Source organism: Canis lupus, chromosome 34, assembly GCF_003254725.2.
Source record: "Canis lupus dingo isolate Sandy chromosome 34, ASM325472v2, whole genome shotgun sequence".
Taxonomy (NCBI): domain Eukaryota; kingdom Metazoa; phylum Chordata; class Mammalia; order Carnivora; family Canidae; genus Canis; species Canis lupus.
This window is the reverse complement of record NC_064276.1, coordinates 822,696-836,561: the sequence shown is the minus strand read 5'-3', so window position 1 is coordinate 836,561 and position 13,866 is coordinate 822,696. Positions and strand designations below refer to the sequence as shown.

At 38.7% G+C, this 13,866-nt stretch overlaps 1 protein-coding gene across 1 annotated transcript in view; it reads right to left on the bottom strand.

The window, feature by feature from the left end:
• The window catches only part of DNAH5 (dynein axonemal heavy chain 5), a 303,601-nt gene that overhangs the window by 156,158 nt on the left and 133,577 nt on the right, over positions 1–13,866 (bottom strand). Inside the window, exons 24-30 of the mRNA XM_035710321.2 lie at positions 13,048–13,283; positions 9,353–9,571; positions 8,268–8,330; positions 7,741–7,979; positions 6,338–6,578; positions 4,046–4,245; positions 1,008–1,161 (exon numbers count right to left, since the gene is read on the bottom strand). Of these exons, the coding sequence (XP_035566214.1) occupies positions 1,008–1,161; positions 4,046–4,245; positions 6,338–6,578; positions 7,741–7,979; positions 8,268–8,330; positions 9,353–9,571; positions 13,048–13,283 (1,352 nt within the window). The remainder of the gene's footprint in view (positions 1–1,007; positions 1,162–4,045; positions 4,246–6,337; positions 6,579–7,740; positions 7,980–8,267; positions 8,331–9,352; positions 9,572–13,047; positions 13,284–13,866) is intronic.

The following is a 13,866-nucleotide window of genomic DNA, read 5'->3' as shown; positions in this document are numbered from 1 at the left end:
AAGTGTAAAATGCATGGATTACTTTGAGAGAGTAGAAATAATTTTCGTTTTCTTTCCTAAGATTTTCTATTGTTTACCAATAAGCATGTACTCTCGAATATGAGAGCAAGACACCCCACCCAGTTCTTTCAATATCATATGTGAAAACTTTCCATTATTAAGTCCAATTTGGGATTCTCTTCCACCCAGAAAGAAGAAACACATGCCCAAATATAAAAGCAAAAATAAGTACTTAAAATTTCAGTATGTGGATACATTTCACCAGTAGGTGAAACATACATTGGCTAACAGATCTGTCCTCTATAATGAAACTGAAAACTCATCATGGCAAAAAGTAGGAAACCTAAGCAAAGAGAATACTCAACATAATCGTGCTTCTAAAACTCAAGGATATCATTAAAACATTTAATTTTGCAAATGACTTAAGGTAATTAAATAAGAATCCTTGAGATTTGGTAAAAAGGTCTTTTACAAAAATTTCAAAATATGACACTCTATATTCCCATGAGATGATTAAACTTGATGAGAGAAATTTACTCCACAATCTTGAGAAGAGGGCCTTTTTGTTCTGGAGATTTTTCCTGCCTGTTTCCTGCCCTCAGTTTTCCAGTACAGATATAATTGGTCTACTGTACAGCGTGGGTTGTTTTAAACTATCGGTAGTAGAACAAATTATCCTACCATTGTCGAGATAACGACTCCATAATTCTACGCTGTTCCAAACTCTACCTTCAAATTACCTGAAGAAGTATATCAATTATGCAGGCATTCATTCTTTGTTTTTTTAACCCTCTGTTTCCGACAAAACTTCAGAGTTCTATAGCATTCACACCCCTTCTTCTCCTCAATTGCCCTCTTGAAAAACAGTTCAACGGCAACAACAAAAAGTTTGGGGAGGGTGTGGCTCAATAAAAGTTGAGATAGTATTACATTTTTAAAGGAATTATTAGTTATTAGATAATTCTATAAGTTAAAACCCTGATAATACCAGAAGGAAATTCTCAAACCTTGGGAAGCTGCTTGGCAATATCTCCTCCCACAAAGACAGCTTCTAGGTAAATCCACAAGTTCTGCACCATCATCCAGTTCTCAATGATGTCTGTTGAGTTGGATAGGCACTGTACCCACTTTTGAATTTGGGCTTTGAATGGCACATTGTACCTAAAATGAAAAATAGGTTCAGCATTTTGGGGGATTTTTGATGTTTTCTTTTCATTGTTGTTGTTTTCAAACTAGAAGATTTTTTTATCTAAATTTTTTTTTAATTTTTATTTATTTATGATAGTCACACACACAGAGAGAGAGAGAGAGAGAGAGAGGCAGAGACATAGGCAGAGGGAGAAGCAGGCTCCATGCACTGGGAGCCCGACGTGGGATTCGATCCCAGGTCTCCAGGATCGTGCCCTGGGCCAAAGGCAGGCGCCAAACCGCTGCGCCACCCAGGGATCCCTTTTTATCTAAATTTTTACCTATTTCTTTACAAATCTGATTATGTTGCTGGCTTTGTTTCTTTTAAGTTTTATTTATTTAAGTAATCTCTATACCCAACATGGTGCTTGAACTCACAACCCTGAGATCAAGCGTTGCATGCTCTCTGATTGAGCCAGCCAGGTGCATCCTATTGCTGGCTTTTAAAATGCTACTACCAAGTGACTAATCCATCGCTATTTACTGGGCACTGCTCAACTTTTTCTTTTTTGATCCAGAGCACAGAGAGGTGGGAGACATGTCATCTGAGGAATAGACAGGCATTAGATTTGACTCCACCCAACTTCTAAAGTAATAAAATGCCAGTCATTGTTGCTACAGCCAAGGGAATAATATTCTTTCTGCTGATCTTCGGTGCCTACTCCAGGGACTCTCTCTCTGGTTTTTCATATAATATGGGCAATTACAGAGACCCTGGTGGAGACCAAACAACCAGTTCCATCTTCACATATGACAATCCCTGCCATCTCTCTAGCCTTCCCTTTTCTGGGTCTCTTTCCAACTTCCCGTTCACTCATGTCCACCTACTCATGTTTGTGTGTGTTATTAGGGCTTATACTAAATTTCTCACAGCCACTTTGCGGTCTCTCCCATAGTTAATCTATCTTCCCTTCTTCTTTCTTAAGACAGAAGCCGAGAGTGGTCTTGCAATGTCTTTTCTCCTTCTCTTTAGAATGAGAACCTCATTTCTCCCTGGACACACGGCTGCCCAGTTACAACTCTGAATTTCCCAGCCTCCTTTGTGCAGCAGTGTGCTGTCCCAGGACTAAGTTCCACATCAGTAGTTCTCAACCTTGGCTGTACTCTGGGATCATCCAGCAAGCATTAAAAACAACTCAGGCCTGCCTGGGTCATACCTCCAAGACACTCTGACTCAACCAGTCTGAGATGTGGTCCAGACACTGGGATGTAAGGTCCCTTGGTGTGTCCGGTATCTAGCCATGTCTGAGAACCAGTCTCCTGGATGAGAAGTAAGTGGCAACACTGGATGGAAGAGGGAGTATGGAAGAGAAGAGCCACAGCTGGGAAAGACAGAAGAGTGAGCCAGACAAAGCTTGGGTCCCAGATGATGGGTGGAGCTTCTCATCAACCCAGTGCTTCTTTTAGGTGAGAGACACACAAACTTCAGTCTGATGCAAGCAATGTTGTATGTGGTGCTTCTGTTATTTGCAGACAAAATCCTAACTGATTACACTACTTATCACTGTTCTCCCTCTTTTTCTTCTCCCTATTGATCCATTTCAACAGACTATGGACTTGAAATTTTCTCAAATATTAGTCATATTAGTGAATAAAATTTTCATTTCCATACTCTTAATTGTTAAACAGACTGTTTTAATATTCCACATATTTCTGGGTGTGTTTTATTTATGCTTTTCACTAGGATGCAGTTCCATAACAATGGAGGTTTGTGTTTTATTCACTCTTCTATCTAGAACACGTAGAAGAGCACAAGGCACATAGTAGGTGTTCAAAAAATTTGTATTGAACATTGTGTTCCTCACACAATTCTTGTCTGTGGATTCAATGCCATTAGTAAGGATAGTTGATCAATCGCTAACATAGATCACTTCTACTTAATTTATATGTGTACATTTTCTACCTCTCTTATTTTCTATCTGTCCTTCATTCTACTTGGATATGAATCACAACCAAATTCATTAAAACTGTCAAATCCTAAGCAGCTCAGAGTAAAGGTTATCAATGGTCTAAATATCTAAGATCTAATTTTATATTACATATAAAACCAAGTAACCAAGTAAATGTGAAGAAGAGAAATTTTTATCTAAATAGTATTAAGGGGTTATTAATCCTTTCATTAAAATTATCAATACACATATACACGAAAAAAGGAGTGACATTTGAAAGAATGCAATAAACTCATATCTCAATGATACTCACATGCTACCTATTACCATATATTTGAAAAGATGCTGGAAAACAAAAAATTATTTCAGAAAGAGCAAAGGGAAGCAATGAACCAAGGAAATGTTAAGTTCATGAGTCTAAGACTCACGTGTCCAAAGTGTGATGGCTTTGCTGTTAACTGTCAAACAGAAATGTGAGACTAGAACCATTATGCGCTGTTTTACTTCTCTTTATGAATTAAGTTCATTCTGCATCTTAATCTGTCATCTCATTAAAGTATGTACACAACTAAGAGTTTCTAGTCCACAGATGTTGGCACAACGATTTCCCAAACAGAACGATTATTCTGAAACTCAGCCTAATTTGCCCTGGACTCCAGAGCCTGTCGAGCTGTCAGCTGTGCAGTGAGGCTTGTCAGCAGCGAAGTTGAAACGTTCTGCAAGATCTAAGTGGCTAATTACATGTTACATTACTTTGTCCAGTTGATGGTCTCAGACACATCACACAAATAGAGGATAATGAAATAAAAACAGGACTATACATGACGTGCCAAAGGCTAAAATTAAAACAAGGATGTTTAACATTAAGTAAATCATATGGGGGCTATTGCTGCATTTTAAAAATGAATTTCCCTTAAAATGTTTGTTACAAGGGTTCCCGAATCTCAGGGGAAAGATGGACTTCCTACCTGTTGCTCAGTAGGGAACCCAGCAACATCAAGCTGTCCTCCATGCTGGCGATGATTTCTGAAGTGCTGTCTCCCCGCAAGAGGAGCTCTCCACGGGTCTTAAAGCTGCCAAAGGTGAATGCTTTGCTGTCCCACTCATTGGTCACCTGCTTCAGCTTCTGTTCAATGTCCCTCTCTTTCATTGCACTGATACAGATGTCCTATGAAAATTGCAAGCTCTAGTTTTATCACTTGAAAGTCACACATCCTTCTTGAACAGTCTAGATTCAGCAAAGGTCCTAGCCTCACTATTTGCTTAATCCGTATCTATAAATACTTTTTTTCCAGCTGTAAATGCAATATAATAAATGGTGTATGTGTATATAGATATACAATTAGGGAAAGAGATGAAGATAGAGATATTACTAAACAACAGAACTTTAATTTGTAAAATTTCCTACCACACTCTTCGAGAAAGAAAGATGACAGAAAAGACATGCAACAATGGAATGCTGTTCAGCCGTGAGAAAGAAGGACATCCTGCATTAGCGACAACATGGATGGACCTTTAGGGCATTAGGATAAGTGAGATAAGTCTGACAGAAACAAATACTCTATGATATCCCTTATATGTGGAATCTGAAAAACCTAACTCAGAAAACAGAGTGGAATGGTGGTGACCAGAGGCTGGCAGAGGGGGACGGAAACAGACGTTTAACGGTACATACTTGCAACCAATAGATGAATAAATCCTGGAGATGGACTATACACAACAAAACTATATTATAAATATTAAACTTTCTAACAGACTAGAACTTAACTGCTACCACCAATAGAAGAAATGATAATTATGTGGCGCGACAGAGGTATTAGCTAACACCACAATGACAATCATGTGGCAATATAAGTGTATCGTGTCAATATATTATACACCTTAAACTTACACAATGCTATATGTCAATTTTTATCTCCATTTGGATAAAAAACAGGTAATGTAATAACCTTTTAAATTTTGAAACTCTAATCAAAGACTCAAAATTTAATATGTCTCTGATTTAATTCTAGAGCTAAATCAATGCAGTATGATTTCTGCACCTGATTTTCCCAGGCTCCTCTGCAGCCATTTATTCCTGGGCCATTAGTCAAGCCATGTCCTTGCCCTCTTTCCATCTCATACTGTGCCCGCTCTCTGGGTAAGCTCATCTACACCCACAAAGTCTGTACCCTTTCATGTCTTCAGGTAAAACCCACATCCATTTGCCTACTGGGCCTCTATGCTTGGATCTACAGGGAATCCCAAACACATTCTGTGAAATATCAGACCCATGCCCCAAATCAAGTTCTTTGTATCTTGTCTTTCATCTAAGTCCCTTCCAATAATTTCCTATCTCAGTGATAAGCACCATCATTCACCAAGATCTCTCAGCAGGAAACCTAGGGCTCCCCCTTAGCCCCGCCCTTTTTTTCTCCTACTATGTTCCCTCCCTCACCAAATTCTACCTAGCTTTGCCTTCTAAAAATCTCCTCAATCTTTCCTCCTCTCTTCAGCTTCACTACCTGCCCCCTCATCCAACACACCATTATCTCTTGTCTGAGATATTCTTATAACCCCCTCGTTGACTTTCTCATCATTCTCATTGGCCCATCCCCTAATCCTTTCTCCACACAGTTACCACAGTGATCCTTACAAAATTCAAATCCAACCATGTCATCTCTGCTCAAAAGAGATCTCTCAGATACCTCCCCACTGGTCCAAAGACCAACATTGGTAACACACACTCGCCATGCTGACATTCCTCTGGTTTCCCAAACACACCTCAGACCCTTCACACCTGCTGCTCCACCTGCCTGACACTATCTTCTTTGCACTTTCCAAGCTCCTCCCTGCCTCACCACACAAGCACATGAACATGTACCCCTGGCAGTCATAAGCATGTACCTCCATGACTTTATCAACTCCCAGCCCCTAAACAGGTTAAGCCTATTACTGTAGGCCATCATAGAGCAGATACTTTTACTTCAATGGTATTTACCATATTTCATAACTATACCTTTATACGTATAATTATTTCACTACACAAATTATGTAATGACCTATGAATGCAGAAATACATCTTTTATGTCCCCAGCATTTAATACAAAACCTGTCACATAAAAATTTGATGAAGGAATGAAGAGCTGAATACCTAGAAAAGTTTTAATGTCCTTAGAATGGTTTACTGATCCCATAATCCGTAATGTAGGAATACTATCAAAAGAAATCCCATGAGATCTTCCAATGCCCCACCACATCATACTTTCTATCAACTGTACCTCTATTTCATCTTTGTATTTTAGAAGAGGGGCCTCCATGATATTTCTTAACTTAAAGGTTTCTTTCCCCACATCCATAGTATGCCCAGTGAGAGCAGCTATAGCTTTCCAGTGCCTCTCCATCATGGCCTTACTGGCCATGTGCTCCAGGAGCGGACAACATTCACTGAAATCATCAATGGTCTTCTTCAGATCCAAGAAAGCCTGCCAGTCTTTCAAGGCCCGGGGCAGTTTCCGACACCTGTAAAGTAAAGCCACCATGAGTGGTGATTCAAGGATGAGCCTGGACGTATCCCATCCAAGACTGTCTGCTAGCATTTCCATCAGAAATGGTCATTTTGCAAATACCCACCATTTGCTTCAACGTGGATGGAACTGGAGGGTATTATGCTGAGTGAAATAAGTCAATCGGAGAAGGACAAACATTATATGTTCTCATTCATTTGGGGAATATAAATAATAGTGAAAGGGAATAGAAAGGAAGGGAGAAGAAGTGGGTAGGAAATATCAGAAAGGGAGACAGAACATAAAGACTCCTAACTCTGGGAAACGAACTAGGGGTGGTGGAAGGGGAGGAGGGCGGGGGGTGGAGGTGAATGGGTGATGGGCACTGAGGGGGGCACTTGACGGGATGAGCACTGGGTGTTATTCTGTATGTTGGCAAATTGAACACCAATAAAAAATAAATTTATTATTAAAAAAATGGTCATTTTGAATACCTACCACATTTTCAAATCTCATGACTCACAGGATTATCTGTTATGTTATATTAATTTAACATACTATTAACATAATGTTAATATAACATACTATTCTACATTATAGAAAATTGCTCCTCTCAATCAGGAAAGTTTTTTTTCAATTACCTCATAAAAATTAACTAGGAAAAAAGGCATTATTTTAAAAGATAGAGGTGCCTCCCAGTTAAATTCAAGTCTACAAACATGTATTAAGAGGCTTCTAAGTACAAAGCACAACAGAGCATACCAGGCTGTCAAACAAAAAAAAAAAAAAATATCAAATGACCCTCTATTTTCTTTGGGTTCACTACTTAAAGGATATAGAAAAATCAGAGGACTCTTGTTTTTATTACAGGAAGTCATCTCACATAAACTTCAAATGTTGGTAAGTGTAATATAAATACAGATCAGCTCCCTCCAAGATGCAGAAAAGCCCCTGACCATATTCATCCAGGTTTAAAGGATGTGCTTGTCTCACCTCGCACACACAGGGGTAATTAATAAATAGTGTCTGACAAGGGTGATGTCAATAGACAATGGCAATGCAGCACAATGTGCTTTCAAAACATCAAAGGGTGAGAAGAGAATTTGACAGCCTATCAAAAAAAAAGAAAGCATTTGAGATTCAATAGCTCTGGGCATGCTAAACATTTAATTTCTCACCTGTTCTGGAATTCTGAAAGTTCATTGTTGATTTTTTCAATATTCACTTCTGACCAAAGGATATCATGATAGCTATTTACAGTTTCTATGACGCTGTTGTACAGAGTGTATATTTTCTGTAGAAGATTTAATTGCTTCTTTATTTCAAGAAGCTGAGGATACTGAGTAACTGGCAGACCAAAAAGCTCCTCTCCTCCAGTATAGGTGATGTATTTCCGATAGATATTATCAAACTGATTCTAAAGAAAACATAAGTGAAAACTCATCAAGATGATTTACACATGAATAAACATGTAAATTTTTAAAAACTGGCAAATAAGCAAGCATGTATGATCTCTGAGCACATGCAAGTAAGAACAGTAAATAACTATAGCTAGTTACATAGAAACTAACTCTAATTATAATCATCCCAACTCACATTTTTTTTAAAACATTCCACAATAGGCCTTTCCATATTAAGGAAATAAATGTATGGGCCTAAAATACATTTTGGTGGTTTAGAAGGTCATAGAAATTAAAAAGATTACCTGAAATATGATAAGCCTATCACTGGCTTCCTGGGGTTTCAAGCCACTAGCCATTGGACCATTCTGAAACAAAAAGTTAAATATACAATAGAATGAAATGTTGCTTATGGATTTTATGAGCTCAAAGTATTTGCATGCTCTCAGGCATGTCACATAAATGATAGAAAACTTCATTTTTTAACTGTAGGAAAGTACTCAGGAAAGTGACTCGTTTGGAAATATTTTCAAGTCTAAAAAATACCACAACTTCTAAATAATACCACAACCTCTCAATTTCAAGAAATTTTGAAAATTAAAAACAAGTACTATTCATCTCTTAGGTGACACAGGCAAAGAAAAGTCACTAAGCACTCTGTAGGAAGCACATATAACATCTGGCTTTGAATTCAACACTAATGCCATGAAACTCAGATTTTACCATTCTCATATCAACTTGCGAAGTGACCTATAATCTTGACATTCCCAACAGGTTTTCCTACATTAGAACACCTTCAATAAGTGGATTTCTGTGCTTTTTCTTCCATGAAGTTAGTGCAGGAATCCAATCTCATAAGTTTATTAACTTTGTGGTTTGGTGTGTTTTTCCTACACAATAGATACAAACCATACCCTTTATTCTACATATTTCCACTCTGTAGTATATTATAATTGGCTAGAAATGGGTCTTATTATACAACATTCCCAGTAGAAGAGTTGGCACTAAAACTCGTAAATGAGTGACAAAAACATGAACTCCATCTGTCTCATCCACCTTTGTGCCTTCGGCACCAAGGGCAGTGCCTGGCTCACGCCAGGTACCCTGTGGTGTTTGTGGAACTAAGGAGAGCTGTCGAGGGAGGGCTATACTAACCATATGCGAATAGTATTTGTCTGCACAAATTTAGAAAGCTATCAAACAACTTCAGGAACAGAACAGTCATATAATATGGACAGTGCTTTTAAATTCCTCATTTCTTAGACTGCCCTCATGAAAATTCCCATTCCTAGAGAATTTCATTAAACTTGATGTACAATCTTTAAACCCTTTGCATGTTCCATTCCCAGACTTCCCAAAAAATACAAACAAAAAAAAGCTAGAGTTGTACCAAATCATAGTCCAAGTAGAACTGGTGACAGTCCTGGAGGAAGATCTCCACGGTGCTAATAAGTTCCTTCCTGAAACTGGGCTGCAGTGAGACTAATTCATTCTGAACTTCACTGGCACGTGCCAGAAGCTTCTCCCAAGAATAACGCAGAGTATCAACTTTGTCCATCTCTTCCTTCGCTATCAGAAGCCCATATTTGTTAAGCAGGGCATAGGATTCCTACACAAAAGAAGGAAAATTTAATTTCTGGCAGTCAAATGCATAAATCTATACATTTATTTATTAAAGCATTTATTGAAGTGTTGGAATGGAAAATATCCACATGTTAGGGAAACGGCCCAGAGAGTTCTACTATTCTTCTTGCAAACTCTGAAAACTTAAATGACCAACTGAGCCCCCTAAGCTTTGGTTTCCTCATCTGTAAAATGGGAGAATTCCCTGACTGCTTCACAGGATTTTTGCGAATATCAAAAAATAGCATTTTAAGTGAATTTCAAAAACCATAAAAATTATAAATCATTATACAAATAAAAGGTATTTTTACTTAGGCTCCTTAATTGTATTTTAAGACTGAAATTATATCAAGTAAATGAAAATAAAGTAATCTAACTGCTAATATTAGGATAACAAAATAAATCAGGGTTTTAACTCTATCCCATCTCATTTTGTTGGTAAGAGGTTCCAATACTGAGACACAAGAGGGAACTCATGCATTGAAGCCTGAGCCAAGTCACTACCTTCAAGATGAAAAATCCTAGATGACTCTCTTGGCTAATAGATTAAAACTGGCTTTCATGAAAAAGGATTTTCCCTAAATATCCCTACCCTGATCTCCCACCATTAGTTCTCCCTATACAGGTAGTTGAATACCTAATCATTAATTCGGGGAAGAGACTATTGATTTGGGTACACCTAGCCCAGTGCCTTTCTCCATCTTACTTCTTTCTCCTTGAATGCATTCTTCTGGTCTGCATCCCAGTACCAATCAAGCAAAGTGGGGAAACAGAGGGTCCTGCAGCTTTCCAATGCTGCCTCTGATTTGTGAGTAGGTTCAACAATTCTGGGATATAGTATTCACAAGTTCATGGTGTGTCTGTACAAATTTGGGTGATAATGGGAATACGGGAGTTGTATACCAAGCCATGTCTTCCAAGAAAGTTCTACCAGGAATGAGGTTGTATTTTGATGTTGACAAGTTAGGTGTTTGTTTTATCTTGACTACCGGACTATAGTTTTGTCTGAATTCATAGACAGGGGCAAACAGGGGTGTCAGTTACTGGGCCTCCTCTTCAAACTCCCAGCAATGCTCCTGGTTCTACATAAAGCAGGGACTCTTCACCTTATGTTTCAATTCCCAAGAAGGGCACAGAGTACCATATGATTTTCTTGACTCAATATAGCAACAGTGCAAACACATGGTCATCTGCCTCATTATCATGGTAATTTAAAATTTTCTAAAATTCAAAGAGGGATACAGAAAATGTGAGATTAGTATACAATCCTCATCATCAGAAATTTAAGTCCATACATTTAAGTTACAGTGTAATAAAAAGATATTTCTTCTGGAATTATTTTAACGCTACAATTACACTGATCTCACTTAAAAGAATAGCACAGTAAACCATTCCTGAGCAAACATATTCATATAGAAGAGAAAATATGAAACAGTACAATTAAAAAAGTAACGTGGGGCAGCCCAGGTAGCTCAGCAGTTTAGCTCCGCCCTTGGCCCAGAGTGTGATCCTGGGCATCCAGTATCGAGTCCCATGTCGGGCTCCCTGCATGGAGCCTGCTTTTCCCTCTGCCTGTGTCTCTGCCTGTGTGTGTGTGTGTGTGTGTGTGTGTGTGTGTGTGTGTGTGTGTGTCTCATGAATAAATAAATAAAATCTTAAAAAAAAAAAAAGTAATGTGTAATGCTAATCAAACTGCATCACTTCCTTGACCTTCAGTTTCCTATTTTAAAGGAGGTGTTTGGGGATGCCTGGGTTGCTCAGTGGTTGGGTGTCTGCCTTTGGTTCAGGGCATGATCCTGGAGTCCCGGGATCCCTGCATGGAGCTTGCTTCTCCCCCTGCCTGTGTCTCTGCCTCTCTCTCTGTGTCTTTCATGAATAAATAAAATCTTTTAAAAAAATAAATAAAGTAGGTGTCTGATAAAGATTAAATGAGTCAATACAAAATTAATACATGAATGAACACTATTAGTGCCTCCAGGGACCAAGGGCAAGCCACCCTAAAATGCGTCACTTTGCCACATTGATTATTCTAAATAAGAGTCACTTAAGAAACTTTTTGCTAATGCAAAAAGAACACTCTGACCCCTCCCCTACTTTTTCTCTAGAGAGCAGAAAATAAACCTTCCATGTGAAAGGTATCCTCTCTGAACCAGGAGGTCGAGAGACAGCCTAATACCAGAGATAGGACCTTTAGAGCTGAGAAGGCTGTATAAACAACCCTTGTTACTTTTTCAGCTACCAGAGCCCAAATTCCCTTTAGAATCCCTTACTAATTAATTGAAGCTCCCAAAGTTAAGTTTTCTTTGAACTGTCAATTCCTTGCTCATTTCTTTTTTTTCCTTTTTTTATAATAAATTTATTTTTTATTGGTGTTCAACTTGCCAACATACAGAATAACACCCAGTGCTCATCCCGTCAAGTGCCCCCCTCAGTGCCCGTCACCCATTTATCCCCACCCCCCGCCCTCCTCCCCTTCCACCACCCCTAGTTCGTTTCCCAGAGTTAGGAGTCTTCATGTTCTGTCTCCCTTTCTGATATTTCCCACACATTTCTTCTCCCTTCCCTTCTATTCCCTTTCACTATTATTTATATTCCCCAAATGAATGAGAACATATAATGTTTGTCCTTCTCCGATTGACTTACTTCACTCAGCATAATACCCTCCAGTTCCATCCACGTTGAAGCAAATGGTGGGTATTTGTCGTTTCTAATGGCTGAGGAATATTCCATTGTATACATAGACCACATTTCTTTAGGTATCAATTTCATTATTGGGCTCTGTGCATCTATAATAAAACTTTGGTTTTTCTCCTATTGATCTGTCACATATCAATTTAATTCTTAAGCCAACTAGAAGACATTGAAAAGTAGAGGAAGAATTTTTCCTCCCCTACAGCTCCATCCAGGTTCTGTTTACCAGCTGGTATTCCCATTCCAACTGCTACAAGTGCTGTCTATGGGGATCATAGCTGCCTCTTTCCCTGCAAAAACTGTCCTCAGCTAAATGGGAGCTTCCTCATGGGGAGATTATAGCCAATGACCAACTGACTTGGGGGTATAAAGGGCAGTCCTCTTTACCTCAAGGTAGGACCAACTGTGCAGTATAGCTCATGCTCCACAGCACCCCATGGAATCAAGTAGAAATCAATCTTAGCTACCCAACACCTGAATCAACCTCATCATTTCTGCTTCCCTCACCTCCTTCTCCTATGGGAACTCATCAATAGATCACTTGTGCAGAAACCCTCACCCCAGGTTTTGCAGTTAGGAATCTTAGATGCCATGTAAAGGACCAGAAGAGGCCCACAGAAGGTACCCTATAAGGTTCGGTATCATCATTACTGAAATTGTTCTTAGGTTAAGCGTCCATTTGTAACTATAGTCCAGACCTAGTCAATATTTTAGCTAATATCACTCAACATGTGGAGATATTTCCATAATGAATAAATGATTATCTGTTACCTCAATAGGTCCTACTTGAAAGTCAATGGAGATTTGTTGCTCCCTGATTTCTTTCAGTGCTGCCATAGCAATCCGAATATCATCTAAGTCTTTAATCTGACGATTCAGTTTCTTATTGAATTCTTCAACGAGTGTAAAAATGTTTTCCATCTCACTCCTATATTTTTTGTTACAGTGACGGCCAATGACAACCATCCAGGCCTTTGTCTCAGCAGTCAGAGTGAACTTCAAGTCAGCTGTAAAGCCCAATTGTCCACAGATCAGTTTGAAAAACTTGCACGGGACAGCCCTGGTGGTGCAGCGGTTTAGCGCCGCCTGCAGCCCAGGGCGTGATCCTGGAGACCCTGGATCGAGTCCCACGTCAGGCTCTCTGTATGATGCCTGCTTCTCCCTCTGCCTGTGTCTCTGCCTCTCTCTCTCTCTCTGTCTCTATGAATAAATAAATAAAATCTTAAAAAAAAACTTGCACGTATGAAAAGATAGAATGCTATTGTTCACCAATTATAAATACTTTGCAACTTATAGCCCTGTAGAGCATAAGAAAATCAAACTGGAAAAACATTAGATTTTCCTCCTCATTATATATTCATTCATTTTATAAAGCTTGTTGTACAACAATTTGGAACATATTTTGAAATGCTAAAAAAAGGACATTATCAAAATCATTAGCAATAAGCCTCAAATGCTTATAATTATTTATTAAAGGAAAAATAAATTTTAATTCCAAATACAACATGCTCATCCTCTTTCTCTGAATTAGCATTTATTTGCAATGTTTAGCAGCAAAGTGTTCAAAATAGTCCAGAATATATAATCATG